At 39.5% G+C, this 15,873-nt stretch overlaps 1 protein-coding gene across 1 annotated transcript; it reads right to left on the minus strand.

Moving 5' to 3' along the window:
* slc22a4 (solute carrier family 22 member 4) lies at positions 1 to 11,636 on the minus strand. Its single transcript, XM_077224582.1, has 10 exons — positions 10,941 to 11,636; positions 8,523 to 8,626; positions 8,211 to 8,365; positions 7,948 to 8,119; positions 6,150 to 6,276; positions 5,970 to 6,070; positions 4,766 to 4,980; positions 1,577 to 1,759; positions 762 to 897; positions 1 to 577 (listed from the first exon to the last, which is right to left on the minus strand). The coding sequence occupies exons 1-10, from the start codon at positions 11,331 to 11,333 to the stop codon at positions 511 to 513; spliced, it is 1,653 nt and encodes a 550-aa protein (XP_077080697.1). The 5' UTR covers positions 11,334 to 11,636; the 3' UTR covers positions 1 to 510.
* Between the last annotated feature and the right edge of the window lie 4,237 nt (positions 11,637 to 15,873).

The raw sequence follows: 15,873 nt of genomic DNA on the forward strand, positions 1-15,873 counted from the left end.
TAATAATAATGATACATTTTATTTGTAATGCGCCTTTCTCAAACTCAAAGCGCTACAGCATGTACAGAACAAAATAAATCAAACAAGGAGAAAAAATACAAATATCAAAAAATACACAGTAATGAGTTATAAAATTAAAGGCTTGACTAAAAAGATGTGTCTTAAGAAGTTTCTTAAAACAATCCACAGAAGCAGCATTCCTAATAGATTAAGGTAATGAGTTCCATAACTTGGGCACATTACAGAACAATCAAGCATGATCAACAATCAAGCATGAAACATTCTTGTACACCCCAAAAGCAAAATCAAAACTTCGTAAAAGGGAATAATAGGACCCCTTTAAATGTCCACAACTGATCCAGCCAAGGCAACAATGGCAACTCAACGCAAGTCAAGCAAATGGATGTCATGAATTCAACTCAACAGCATACTTCATGATTAAGGATTTAGGGTTAAGGTAAGTCGTTTGATTGATGGGACAACATTTTATTATTTGTTACTCTTCGGTTGTTATAATTTCACTTCTTTTAAGACTACTGTCTTCATCATTGAAGCCTGTTTTTCAGAACTCCTCAGCCTGTGAGATAAAAGCAAAGAAATGTTATATTTTAACTAACAGTATTTCTGATAATAATCAGACTTTAAGCACATGCATTCTATTTAAAAACCCCAAATTCAGAACTGAATTTAGAATATATCATTTTTCATAATTTTAAAGACTGCATCGATTATGAAGATGGGAGAATGAATAATGCACTCACCCTTTTATTCGCTGCATCTGAGCAATGGTCTCAGGAAGAACTTTTCCTTTAGTTTCTGGTAACAGTAAAGTAATTAACCCAGCAAACACTGCCAGGCTTCCAATGATAATATAAGGAATGTATCTATAGTAGTTACCTAAACAGGGGAAAAAAGGGAATAATTTATACAAGTGATGACTTATGTACATATACACTGCTCAAAAAATTAAGGAAACACTAAAATCACACATTGGATCTCAATGAATGAGAACTGAAGCACCATTGGAAAAACCCAGCAGGGAAGACAGGGTCTTGGCTGGGGTGAGTCACGTAAATTCTGTTCAAAAGCAACTAGGAGCAGAAAAGCCTAGAGTTTACAGAAGTGACAAGATTGGAAGAGGAAAGACTTCTTGAGAAATTTGTTGGCCTAGGTCAACAAGGCCAGAGGACGAAAGTGGGCCGACATCCAGCCAAGGTCAGTCAGTTGGAGCGGCCTTTGGAGAATTCCCCAAGCCAGGTTAGGTTTTATTATTAGAGCCAGTTACGACACACTTCCTAGTCCAGTTAACCTGACATGGTGTTTTTGGGGCAATGGCAAACACGAGACCCCAGAGTCTTAAGAGTCAGCCAGTCCGATTTATAAGTGCACTTTCATTTGCACCAAGTAAGTGAAACTGGTTTACAATCACTTATGCTTCCTAACTGGACAGATTGATATCCTGAAGTTTAATTGACTTGGTGTTATTAAGTGTTCCCTTAATTTTCTTTGAGCAGATTAAATCCTATAGAAAATCCTATAGAAAATAATAGACAAAACATAAAAACTCTGGCTGTACCCAAGTATATGATGAAGGGAGAAACGATGCTCCCTATGCGAGCCGTCATGGAGCATGTTCCCATGGCCATGTTTCTCACCACAGTAGGGAACAGTTCTGAAGTCACGGCATAAACTACACAGAACGCAGCGGTAATACCAAGTTTTCCCAGCATCTCCAGTAAGGTTGCCAACTCCATTAGGTCTGCAATGACAAATATATACAACCCCAAATCAGAAAAAGTTGGGACATTTTGTAAAATGCATTAAAATCAAGAATCTGTGATTTGTTAATTCTATTTAAACTTTTTTTAACTGACAAACGTACAAAGAAAAGTTTTCCAATGTTTTCACTGACCAACATAATTGTATTTAGTAAATATGAACAAATTTTGACTTTGATGGCTGCAACACACCCCAAAAAAGTTGGGACAGAGACATGTTTACCACTGTGTCACTTCACCTTTCCTTTTAATTACACTTTTTAATCATTTGGGAGTTGAGGATACTAATTGTTGGAGTTTTGCTAGTGGAATATTTGCCCAATCTTGTCTGATACGAGACAGCCGCTCAACAGTCTGTGGTCATCGTTGCCTGATTTTCTTTTTCATGATGGGTCATACATGTTCCATAAGATCATATCTGGACTGCAGTAAACAGGAGGAACATCCCTTCTGTGGTGCAGAGTGTCTAGAAACCACTCAGTTTTAGCATGTGCAGAATGAGGCCTGGCTTTGTCTTGCTTCCCAGGAAAGATCTCATCTTGATGGCAGTTTATGTCTCTGTACAATCCAAATATATGCCTCCATGTCAATGGTACCTTCACAATAATGTAAGTTACCCGTACCGTTTGCAGTGATGCACCTCAATACCAGCACAGATGTTTGCTTTTGCACCTGTCGCTGGTGAAAGTCTGGTTGGTCCATTTCGTCTTTGGGACTGAGAACTCGGTGTCCATTTTCTCCCCAAAACAAGCTGAAACATGGATTCATCTGACCACAGCACACATTCCCACTGTCCTCTAGACCGTCTGAGATGAGCTCAGGCCCAGAGAACTCGCCGATATCTCCACATAGAACTGATGTAAAGCTTTCTCCTTGCGTAACAGAGATTCAAGTGGCATTTCTTAATGCAGAGTCAGACTGTGTTCAGTGAAAACGGTTTTCTAAATTACTCCTGAGCACATGTGTCTGTATTTTACAGATTAGCATGATGGTATCTTGTGCAATGCCATCTGAGGGCTCGAAGGTCACGCACATTCAACAGAGGTCTCCTGCCTTACCCAACACGGACTGAGATTTCTCTGGATTCCCTGAATCTTGTGACAATATTATGTATGGAAGATGATAAAAGACATAAATTCTTTGCAATCTTGCATTGAGAAATGTGATTGTTTAAATTGTTGACAATACTCTCATGATATTTGGCACAAAGTGATGAGCCATGACCCATCTTTGCTTAAAAAGACTGAGAATCACTTTTACACCCAAACATGATACCCTCAACTATTATAAATTCACCTGCTCATTGTGGACTGTATCAAAAGAGTTGGATAATCTAATTTGATAATCTTTTCACTTTTATTTGGTCTCTGTCCCAACTTTTTTGGGGTGTGTTGCAGCCATCAAAATCAAAATTTGTTCATATTTACAAAATACAATTATGTTGGTCAGTGAAAACATTGGAAAACTTTTCTTTGTACTTTTGTCAGTTAAAAAAAGTTTAAATAGAATTAACAAAGCACATATTCTTGATTTTAATGCATTTTACAAAATGTCCCAACTTTTTCTGATTTGGGGTTGCACATTCTCTTTATATAGACATGCAGACATGATCAAGACAATCTGCTGAAGTTCAAACGGAGCTTCAGAATGTGGAAGAAAGGTAGTTTAAGTGACTTTGAACGTGGCACGGTTATTGGTGTCAGACAGGCTGGTCTGAGTGTTTCAGAAACTGCTGATCTACTGGGAGTTTCACACACAACCATCTCTAGGGTTTACAGAGAATGATCTGGAAAAAGAAGAAATGTCCAGTCAGCGAAAAAGCCTCGTTGAAGTCAGAGGAGAATGGCTAGATTGGTTCCAGCTGATAGAAAGGCAAAAGTAACTCAAATAAGCACTCGTTACACCCGAGGTCTCTCTGAACACACAACATGAACCAACCCTGAAGAACCCAAGCCACACCGCAAACTGAGGCTACGATTCACGGGCTCACCAAAACTGACCAATATAAGCCTGAAAAAACGATGAGTGTGAACTTCTGCTGGGACATTCAGATGGCCGGGTCAGAGTTCGGTGTAAACAACATGAGAGGATCATCCAGCGCTGTATCAGTGGATCAGGTGATATAAATGCCATGTATCTTTCCCCATATAACATTGTTGTTTTCACTGCAGAGTCAACAATCTTGCAATCTCTACAGATACAGAAGGGTTTAATATAATAGTTTGCAATGCAAGGCAAAACAGAGATATTAATTTATCTGCATTTATTTATTATGTTATTCAGTCATAAAACTGTTGGGTAAAGATTAGACTTTTAGCACTCTGAGCATCAGAAATTCATGAAACTTCTGAATGTCCATATCTCTGTATGTCTGTTACATATGGTTGCGGAGTTATTAGTGAAATCATAAGGTTGATTATTATACGGCCATCTTTTTGACGATTTTTTACAAAATTTGTTATACATACTTGTTTTCACACAATGTAAAAATAATCAAAAAAAGAATTGCAGTCAGCTACAAAAGCAGACGTTCAAACGTTAGTCCAGTTTTTAAAAAAAATATTAAAAGAATTTTTTGATGTCAAGCTATTCTTAAGGAAGCTGAAAATTTCCTGAAAATTTTTAAATGTCTATAGACAAAAAGAAATTATAGACAGAAATTAAGATTTGTGCACAAAAACAATCTTGTTTATATAAATGAAATCATTGTAGATCATGTACTAGAACGTCCCTTCATCGCAGAACAGAAGTGACTGCTGTTAAAACCTAGAATCTGTGTACTAAATAAAGCGCTTATAAACCATTTTTATCAGGCAATTCTGTCATTTGTCAAGTAAGAGGAAAAGTTAAACTACAGCCAATGCACCTTCATCGTCATTTTTATGTTTGTCTGTTGCTGTCCAGAGGATACGTTTCCAGAGACTTAACAAACGTTTTGTAACTTCCACACAAGTGGATGTGAGATGCAGGACGGGATCATGTGTTACCTGTAGGAATGAGCTGTATGATGAAGATCATTGCTCCACCCATTAGAAGAGTGGAAGACTGACAGAATCTCCTCCCGCAGAATCTGAGCAGAAGCATGGCTATGATGAACGCTGGGACCTCCACCACTGCAGACAGGAAGAAATTCAGGTACGGGTTTCCATGAAGGTTTGTGGTGTTCAGAATGAGAGCGTAGTAAGACATTGTGATGACCATCCTGAAGGAGAAAAGCAGCACTTGTTTATATCAGCCCTCCTCTGGTCTCTCACTCCTACATTAATCTGGATACGTTTAAAACCGTTCCACACTAGTGTTTTCAGGCGTTTCAGTGCGGATGAGAAACTTTTGGAAAACGCCTGAAAACGCTAAATTCACCTTTACTGCGCATGCATAAATCCTCACTGAGATGATACAGACGGAAAAATAAATAAAGTCATCGTGCAATTCTTCAGCAAAAATATCGTATCATTCACTGATGGTCCCGGTCGCTGTCACTCACCATTATATGTTTGGTGTAAAACACTAAAACTGCTCTCATGTTTCACTGCAGGACAGCAGATGCGAGTGAGTTTCAGGTCATCTGTGCAGGACTGTGTGTGTGAAGAGTGTGTGAAGTCACATATTATAGCAACTGTGTGAAAGTGAACAGCACATAACAGACACAATACCGGTATAAACATGAATATCTATTGGTTCGATATGCGTCACATGACTAAACTTACGTCATCGTTTTTAAATACCGCAGTTTTCACAGTCAAACTAAAACACAGTTTTCAAATGTATCCACTTTGGAGAGCGTTTTCAAAAAGCTTCGTTTTCATTAATAAAAACTCAATCTCAGTGTGAACCGAAGACAAAACGGAGAGAAAAAGATGCGTTTTCAAACGAAAGCATGTTCGTGTGGACGAGGCCTGTCGCCTTTTTTTCGCCTTCATTCGCCATTGTCTTTTGGCTTGCTTAGTTGGGGACATTTATCATTTAATTTTGAATTTAACAATACTATTACAACTTTACTTTCCTGTTATCTCTGTAAAGCTGCTTTGAAACAATTTGTATTGTAAAAGCGCTATATAAATAAAGGTGACTTGACTTGACAGTTCAGGTCGTAGAGCGTCGGACGGATCAGCTGAGTTAGATGAGAAACTTGAAAGTAATATAGTTAATGATTTTGACCAAGTAGAAATTAAAACCAATATTTCTGCATACCACAGAAGTGAACAAATCATGATGGTTAAAACAGCATTAGAGTTCCTTAGAATATCCAGAATATTGTGTTTTTTCTCCCTCATCTTTGCTGCCTCCTCAATCTAAGGAAACATGAAAAGCATAAATGAAACTGGAGCAGGTGTGAGTTTATTTAAGGTGTGTTTGTCTACAGTTCATAACCTCAGATGAAGTGAAGAGGACTTCAGGAGCGGAGAGCTTGTTCTTGTGAGCCGCGAGTCTCAGGATGGCCTCGGCCTCGGCTATTCTTCCCTGAGAGAGAAGCCATCGGGGAGACTCCGGAATAAACCTGGTGCATCACAAACACTTTATTACTAGTTAACTTCAGTCAGTTTATTCAGCTTTAAATGTTACTTCAAGAGATATAAGTTTGTCAGTTTTTTGTCAGCCACTGTACTTTAAGCCATTACTATAAATAGTAATTAAATAATGTTAATATTTTACATTTTAAATTATTAAAGTGGTGGTAAAACACATTTTTTCGAAGGCTTGATTGTGTTTGTGGGGTGCACTGTAACATGTGTTCATGCTTCGTTTTTAAAAAAATTGCATTATTTTTCATATATTTTACCTTTATTCTACACTGCTCTGTTCCTCCTTGTAAAAACGGTCTGATGGTTTCCGGGTTCTGTGAAGCCAGTCCCTCAGAAATACGCAATGGGCTCAGATTGGTTAGCTGGCCCAGTGTGTTGTGATTCGCTAACTGTCTAGTGCAAGTTTTCCGGAAACGTCACGCCCCTTACCTTTACTGGTAGTTTGTGCTTTGGTGTATTATAAACAATGGCGTCAATAAAACCAATCGGACCCGGGGAAACGATAGTGAAGATGATCGAGCAGAACCTGCTCAAGAACGGCTGTTAAACGACGTTTCAGAAAGGTTTGTTTTTTGTTGTTCTCTCATTACTTTTTAAGTTACACTGAGGAGAACATCCAGCGCAACTTTGAGGGTAGCAAGAGAAACATGATTATGTATTTCTGCTCAGAAACACTGGAGATAAACCACACAGCATACGCTAATTACTTTATTACTGTCTACTTTCTATGTATCACAGTTCTATCTAATACCGTATGAGACAGGACTGTTAGACAGATCGTAAACTAATGAACACGGAGAACACTGTGAGCTCAGTCGTTCTCAGTGCCATCAAATAAAAGTCCCAACAACAAGTGTGTCTTGTAACTAACTCTAAAGAAAGTGTAAAGATGGTAAATTATTCTTTATTCTATTAGTTTCCTCTGTTAATATTATGAGTCCTTTATTTTGGCGCCTCCTAGTGGAACGTTAATTTCGCATCTAAAAGAGGGGACTAGTTTGTGAGACGCACTACATGGAAGTAAGGATGAAAATCACATTTCGTTCTGAAATCGTATTAAAAAGGAAAATTAAGCACCTAGCTGGAACGGGAACAAGGTATTGTGTGTTTGATTTGTTTAATGTTTATGTGCAGTAATACGTGGGTTAATCTATTCAACTGTGAATATGTGTATAAATGTATTATTTTCGCCTGTGCCATTTGAAGTCATGCTAACATAAGCTTTTTAGCATTGTTAATATTGACTGAGGTAACGTCACAGAAAGGTTTTTATAAATGGTTATTCGTACGGCTAATGTGACCTAATGTTTGTTTGTAAGAGCTAATTTTATGTTATTTATCTGTCGTGTAGCTCTTACGGTGTTCAATGAAGAAAAGGTGTAAGAAAGGAAAAAATAGATTTGTGTTTCAAAACAAAGCTGACGGCTGATCATAAATAAAGGCTTCTGGAAAGATCAGTACACTTCACCATTGTCTGGCTTGGGTTTTGCTACATGTCTTACGTCACTTCAGAGTTTCTACTGGCGGTGCGAATGCAACCAGGAAAACGTTCCTATGGGAATCATTAGTTCTCAGGGAACCATCCTAGTGGCCAGATACCAGAACTATCCGGTGTGAAAGCCACTTTAGTCTGTCTTCACACTCACCACCACAGCGGTAAATACAGGAGTCCAGTGAGGGCGTTCGTGAGCACCAGCCATCGCCAGCTGCGGATGAAATAAGCTGCTAATGGAAAGAACATCTGACCAATCCCAGATCCCATGAAGATACCCAGAGAACCGAACACCACCCGACTCGCTGGACTCAGGATCTCACAACCTGTTCATCAAGAGGAATGTGTTTTTATCAGATGAGAGGAGACACAGATGACTTTTGAAATTGTGCAAATGATTGTAATTCATGGTTTTACCTAGGACATATGCTACAACATAATTAGAAAAACCACTAAATCCCACAAAGAAGTAGATGGCAGTGAAGATTTCCCAGTTTGGAGAAAACATCTGGATTATGATGGTCACTGTCTGCATAGCCATCATGCCAAAAAGTACAGGTCTTCTGCCGTACCTGCACATATCACATATAGCATAATTGAGCATTTTACAGTCATATTTGAATTCCACATATTGAATGTCAGAGGTTTAGCTTAGCTCTCTGCTCTATTAACTATTAGTGTATTTTGTGTGTAGATTCGAGAGCTAACTCTTGGATTGTGTGCGTTAACCTGTCAGACATCTGTCCTGAAAGAAAGGTCCCCACCAACACACCAAAGAAGTATATAGATGAGGTCAGTGGGCCTTTGTACTCATTCTCACAAATCAGGTCCCACTGAAAAACACAAATACAGAAAAGTAACTAAACAAAAAAAAAAACTGCCATTGAAGTAGACGTGTGCCGTTTATTCGGTAATACTGTTTATCGTGGCAATTACTATGCACAATATTGTTACTGTTACGAATTAATCCACTGGAGGCAAGCTCTCGTAGAGAACCCAAATGCAACTTTACTACAAAACATAATCAAACCAGCCCGATCTCACGGCAATTCGTACGAATTTTACGAGGTGGCTAATTCGTACCAATTCATACGACCTCACTCGTACGAATTAGTAAGATTTTTGCTAAATCGTACATATTTTACGAGTTGCCCAATTCGTATGAATTTGTATGAATGACCTACCCCTGACCCCGCCCCTAAACCTACCCATCACGTGGGTTCAGACAAATCGTACAAATTCGTACGAGTGAGGTCGTACAAATTCATATGAATTAGCCACTTTTTAATCACTCGTACAAATTTGTATGAATTGGTCGTGAGTTAGCGTTGAATCAAACATAAAACAAGGGCATGGCAAGGCATGAAACTCAGAACAAGAACCTGGACAAACATTCAATACTAGACAAAGACACAGGGCAAAAAATGAGGGCTTAAATACACAACGACTAGACAAGGAACATCTGTGAACAATGATCAGACGATTAACAAATGACAAGACACATGGCAGGATCACATGACTATCAGGGAATCACATGACAAGAACCAGGAACAAGAAACAAAACCCAAACCGTGGCAGTTACCGTGAGCACTTCAAAATACTGAATAATTCTAGATGACATAAGAGCTTAACTGTTTTCATTTCTGTGAACTTACAGAAGTTTAATTTCTATCAATCAGTCAAGAGAGCGCTCTAATGCAACCCGTACGGGCTGTTTAACACGTGTGCCACATCTGACTGAGAACGAGAGTGAAAACAAAACCTAAAATGAGAAGCATGTCTGAAGTAGGACCGCTTAGGGGTGAAAAAATGATCTATCTGAAATGAAAGTGCATTAGGGAATTACATTACATGTAATGTACTACATTACATAATCGTTTTTCATGTAATAATCGTGTATTTGAGTTCGTTTCCGATTATATGTGCGCTGCCACAAACGCGGAGCATGTGAGATTATTCATAAATGTTTGTGTCAGTTTTTAACAAAGTACATTTTATTTTTTGTCCTCATGCAGTTGCGATATAGGCCTATTATGCATGCGGGAACATTTGGAGAATATACACAGCGCTGTAACTTGCCTTTTGTTTATTATGTGTTATGTTAGAGAATATCTGCAATCAGAAACAAAATAAACCCTGGAGAATGCAACAATATTACAGTAATAATAATACTGAACTGAAGTTCTCTTATATCTTTTTTCAATGCAATCAGAATCACATTATAGGGAGCCATGTAAAAGACATCATTTAGTTGTTTATTTAATAATTGTGCTTAAAGATGGTTGTTATTCAATTATTAATAATAGACTTAATTTATATTTTAATCAGTAAAATATTCTGTTGCATGAAATACAAATCTACTTTGCATATTTGCATATTATAAATAATTATTTATTTTTGGATTAATTTAAATGTTAATTTAGTTTCTTAACTAAATTTAATTACTTTCTTAATTTAATATTTCCAAAATGCCAGTTGATGTTTAACAAGTAACTAAAACATTAAAACAGCAAAAAAGTTTCATTGTTAAAACTTTGAAAATAAAACTGGATTAGGTAAGCAGATTGCCTAATTTTTTTAAATGATGAAATCATAAATCAGTGGAATCAAGGCTAACCACTTTAAATTTAATATAGACGTTAGATATAATACAACTTTTACTTTGTTGTAAACAGTTTGGGCACGTCTGCCTTAGACAGAGTGTTTGCCTACTCATTATACATAACAACACAGCTAAAAGTATTCCTAATATGCTGGACCTAGATAACCTTTAGATAAACTCTGGTTTGTGTAATATTTAATGAAGTTGAAGATATTAAGTACTATCTCCTTCCCAATGAACACATTATAGTACTTAAAAATGCTGTTGATTTGAAAGATTCAGTTAAGCTGACATCATGTATAATCATAGAGGATCTTTGTGGAATTGCATCTTTGTAAGAGGTTTATGGAGATGGATTTATATATCCTGCCATCCATCTTATGGAAGATCTCAGGGATGCTGGATATACTTATGTTAAACAGAAACAGAAACAAGTCAGAGGTGGCAGTTACTTAAAGGGATCTTCAAAGGATCATCCAGATTAATCTCAAGAACAGTTTGGTCAGCTGGACATTAGACCGTACATCAACAGTACAGCAACTCACCTCTGTCACTATCGTAGACTCGTAAATCACTTTACTGTAGTTCCAGCCATTCAGACAGGACTCTATCTCTATCTCACTGACATTGACTTCCACATTTGGGGTGTAGTTAAGCATGGAAAAGTGTCTCAGTGTTTCCATATTGTATCTGGAGCAGGAACTGCGCTTTAAAACACCATCTTGCATCTCCGTTGGGATTGCAGCTTCTCTCCACACGTCACTGATGTTGTATTCCTCAGGGATCAGACACTCGTGAGATGGCGTATCACCCACAAAAACGATGTAGAGGCCCACAAAACCATTGGGAAGGATACTAATAGCTAATGCAAAGAAAACAGTCAGCTGGAACGGACCCCATGTTCCCAGAAAAGAAGTGATGTCATCATAATCCCTCATTTTTTAACCATCAAGTTTCTCTGCTGTTTGCAATGTCCTCTTTCTTTTATCATTGAGTTTTGCACATGCTTGTCACCCCTCCCAAACACACAGATCTGGTATATAATGTTTATGGTACACTTTGGCAAGGCGTTTGGCTGTTTAAAGTCCAGTTGCTGACCAAGGGATCGCTTAACAATCATTACATCAGATACTGATCTTTGATTCATAATGTATTTAAGAAATGAGCAACTCAGTGACCTTTGTAATTTCAAGAGAAGAATTTCAGAGAAAAAAATCCAAGCGTTGCTGTGTGTCTGGTCTAGACATTCGATTTTAAACATCACAGACATATTTAAATCTGACCATATACTGACCAGAAATGCCACTCCTGTCACTCTTATTGGACAGCACTGATGTTCAGAAATACTCAACTTTCAGTGTTTAAAGTTTGGTTAGAACTGGAAACATGTTGTGTAAGGCTTAGGCACATTTAAACAAGACAAACTAGTTTTAACAGGGAAGGATTTTGCGGTTACACTTTATTCAGTAACACTTTATTTTACAGGTGCACTTGTTACATGTATTTACTGTAGTAATAACTATAAATTATGCTTAGTTACATGCAACTAACCCTCAACCAAACCCCAGTCCTTACTCTAACTCTATAATCTACAGTATATGTAGTTAATTAATATTGCTCAGTACTTAAATGCATAATTAAACTGTAACACAGACACCTTAAAATAAAGTGTAACCCTTTATTTTAAGGTGACGTAGTTACATTGTACTTACTTAAATTAGTACTGAGTTAGTTAGTTAGTTACAGTTAGGGTTTGGATTAGGGTAAGTTTCTTGTATTTATGCATAATTTACTGTTATTACTATAGTAAGTACGTACTGTAGTAACATGCAACTACATCACCTTAAAATAAAGTCATACCGATTTTGCTTATATGTTTGGACGGTTAGATTTGTTAAAAAAATATTTGAAAGAGTGTGTCATCAGTAAAATTTTTATGTAGAAATTTAGACAATTTAGAAATACAGTGTAATTCATATAAAAAAGTAAAAATACTGAAAAGAATTGTTTCAAAAGAATTAAATAACACGTGTAAACATAAACTTGACTATTTACACATTTTACATTATTATTAAGACAAGCTGTCAAACATTTTGAATTATTTGCATTATATTCATTCCATCTCAGTACAGGATGAGTCATAGAGTCACGCACGTTCTACTAGGCTGCTGAAATCTGTTACACAAGATAAAATGAAGATCAGTTTTGGTCTCGTGAAAGAGAGGTGGTAGGCAAACTATAGATAATCTCGTCTCATCTCCAGGACTGCAGTAGCTTGTTAAACCTTGACCATTAGACCTAAAATTATAACATAATATTAATCCAATTACTTACCGTTCCACTTGTAAGAATCTGTAATGCATATTTTAATATGCCGGCAGGAGAACTCGCATCAGCTTCTACTGTCAGAAATGGGAAATGCTTCCCGTCTGACCAGAAGCAGGGATGAAAGATTAAGACCAGAAGGGGGGAAATCAAAACCGCTCCAAATCGCACCTTGTATGTTTGTATCCTGGTGTAGAAGCTGTTGTTTGACTATAAACACAGTCGAGACTAAACATATGATGACTTTAGGGTCTGCCACCCCTGATACAGCAGATTGCATCTAAAACAAGTACACTGAAAACAATAGTATGCTTGTTCAACTTAGAAAATGTAGTTCATGTACTAACATCTACATTTACTGCTTTTGTTGAGGTGAAAGCAATTGTATAGGATTACTGAATACAACTGAATTCAACCTGCAATTTTTACTGAGGTGTAACTGTTAGTTACTCGATTTATCCTGCAAATTCAAATCACTTAGTAAGTTTGATATAATCTCTTTTGTCTTATGATGAACATATCAACATTTGTTTTATGAGCTCATCGCACATTTTGACTTCGATGCAACTTTCAAATTCCATTAACTTCGTAATTGTAACAAATTGAAATTAAATGTTCTATTTTGTGCAACCTGACTTAAATGATAGGAAACCCTGTTGTATGTTATATGAACATTAGTTCCCTTTACACTCTCGACATCACGTCTGTGACCAATGAATAGGAATCTCGCTAGAGAGGCCAATCTACTTTGAGTGTAACTAAACGAGCCAATGCACATTGGCATGCGATATTTGCAACAGTTGCACCTCGCAGCGCGGGTATATAATGAGCAGCATTCTTTTTTTTTCCGCTTCGGCGCCGAGCAGTGTGCCTGTCTCTCTCTCTCTACAAGCAAGTGTTTCTAGACGAGCTCGACGGAATGATGCTTTTCTTTGGCTGGTGTTGGCGTGACGGCGCTTGAAGTGGGATCGCGCTCTTCAGAGCACAAACAGCTTTTCACAGCTTTTTGAGTGCACACGACAGGCTGCAGAAACCCCTTCGCGTGTGCCGCATGTCCTGAGTGTAAGTGCACATGACAGGCTGCACTACATCCCTGTCTGTGTTGCCACGGACATCTCCCCTGTGTGCTTCAGCACCAAAAGAGAACGGATTTCCCTAAAAGAGCTTGCACGGGTGTGAGACTGCGTCTTTTTAAAGATGTCAGAGGGTTGTTTCCTGGCGCCGGCTGATGGTCTCGATCGTTGCCTCATGTGTCTGGGCATCAAGCACGCATGTTCTCAATGCGGGAACATGACCATCTCGGTGTTGCGGTCTAGGCTCCAGTACATTAAATGTGGAATTTTCCTATGCCTATGCCACGATCTATACCTTCCGGCCAAAAACCAGAGAGGGTTACTTCAGGGCATCCCATGGTTTACCTGAGGATTCCAGTGAGGGCAGGAGTGCCCCTTGAGCAAGTGTCCAGGCATGTTGTTGTCTTCAACAGGCATGCAGTTTTAGGGATTGGACAGGTCCGCAAATGCTTTTGCACATCAACTGCCTTGAGTTGCTAGGAGAAAGTCTTGCAAACCGCCGCTACAAGGCAAAGACGTACTAGTCCGTATGGACAACACTGCAACCGTTTAGTACATCAACCAACAATGTGGTCTATGCTCTCGCCACATGTCGCAACTTGCCCGCCATTTTCTCCCCTGGAGTCAGAAGCATTGGAGGTCGCTTTGTGCTATTCACATTCTGGGAGAGCTCAGTCATGTGCCGCTGAGCTCTCACAGCAGCCTGTGCTTCCGGGGGAGTGGCGACTCCATCCCCAGGTGGTCCAGCTGATCTGAAGACATTTCGGAGTCACTTAGGTTCTTTGTTTGCCTGTCCAAAAACGTCCCACTGCCAGCTGTTCTACTCTCTGACCGAGGGAACACTCGGCACGGGTGCACTGGCACACAGCTGGCCCTGGGGTCTGCTCAAATATGCATTTTCCCCAGTGAGCTTTCTCATACAGAAACTGTGCAAAGTCAGAGACGACGAGGAGCAGGTCCTGTTAGTGTCACCTTATTGGCCCAACCGGACCTGGTTCCCAGAACTCTCACTCCTCACGACAGCACCTCCCTGACGCATTCATGACGCAGAGACGGGGCACCCTATGAGGTTCTAGGTGACCTACCCCTAGAGGTAGTGAACACCATCACTTTGGCACGAGCACCGTCTACGAGACAAGGCTTACGCCTTGAAGTGGAACCTGTTAGTCAAGTGGTGTTCTTCTCACCGAGAAGAATCCAGAACTTGCCCGATCAGGGCTGTGCTTTCCTTCCTTCCTGCAACATGTATTGGAGAGAAGATTGAATCCTCCTCGCCCTCCCTCCATACCCTCTTGGGATCTAGCTCTGGTGCTTAGAGCACTCCAGAATGCCCTGTTCGAGCCTTTACAGTCAGCCGAGCTTAAAGTCCTGTCTATGAAGACATTACTCTTGGCTGAATTGGCTTCTATTAAGAGGGTAGGGGACCTGCAAGCTTGTTCGGTCAATGAATCATGCCTAGATATGTGCCTAAGGTTCCCACCACTACTGTGAAGCACCAGGTGGTGAACCAGCAAGCGCTGCTCTTGGAGGAGGCAGACCCAGCCCTGGCTTTGCTCTGTCCCGTCCGCACTTTGCGACTGTATGTGAAACGCACGCAAAGCTTTACGACTTCAGACCAGCTCTTTGGCTGTTGCGGAGGCCAGCAGAAGGGAAACGTGGCACCTTACTAAAAGATATTTGTAGAGCTGTGGGCTGGGCTACACCCAACCCATTTGCTAGATTCCATAGTCTGCGTGTAGAGCTCGTATCCTCCTGGGTGCTCAACTCAAATGGGTAGAAGACACTGAGAGGCCCAGCAAGTGTTGGCTTGCTGTGCCAATACATGCGCTCATATTGCTCAAGAGAGTTCCCTTCGGGCAAACCCTGTTGCGTTCCTTCTTCACTCTCGGCAGCCGGTTACAGCGGAGCGCCCGGCGCTGGGCCTACATTTGCTGTATCCGTGAGAACCTGTGTTAGGCACTTATGTGAGTACTCAGGGGATACCATATGTGTCATTTTTCCCAGTTAGCTCCTAAACGGAAGCACGGGCCTCTTCCTTGGCAGAGCTCACTCTGCCGTCTCTACCAGATGTAGCCTCCTC

The sequence above is a fragment of the Siphateles boraxobius genome, unplaced genomic scaffold, assembly GCF_051911475.1.
Source record: "Siphateles boraxobius isolate OS27281-9 unplaced genomic scaffold, OSU_SipBor_1 125, whole genome shotgun sequence".
Classification (NCBI taxonomy): domain Eukaryota; kingdom Metazoa; phylum Chordata; class Actinopteri; order Cypriniformes; family Leuciscidae; genus Siphateles; species Siphateles boraxobius.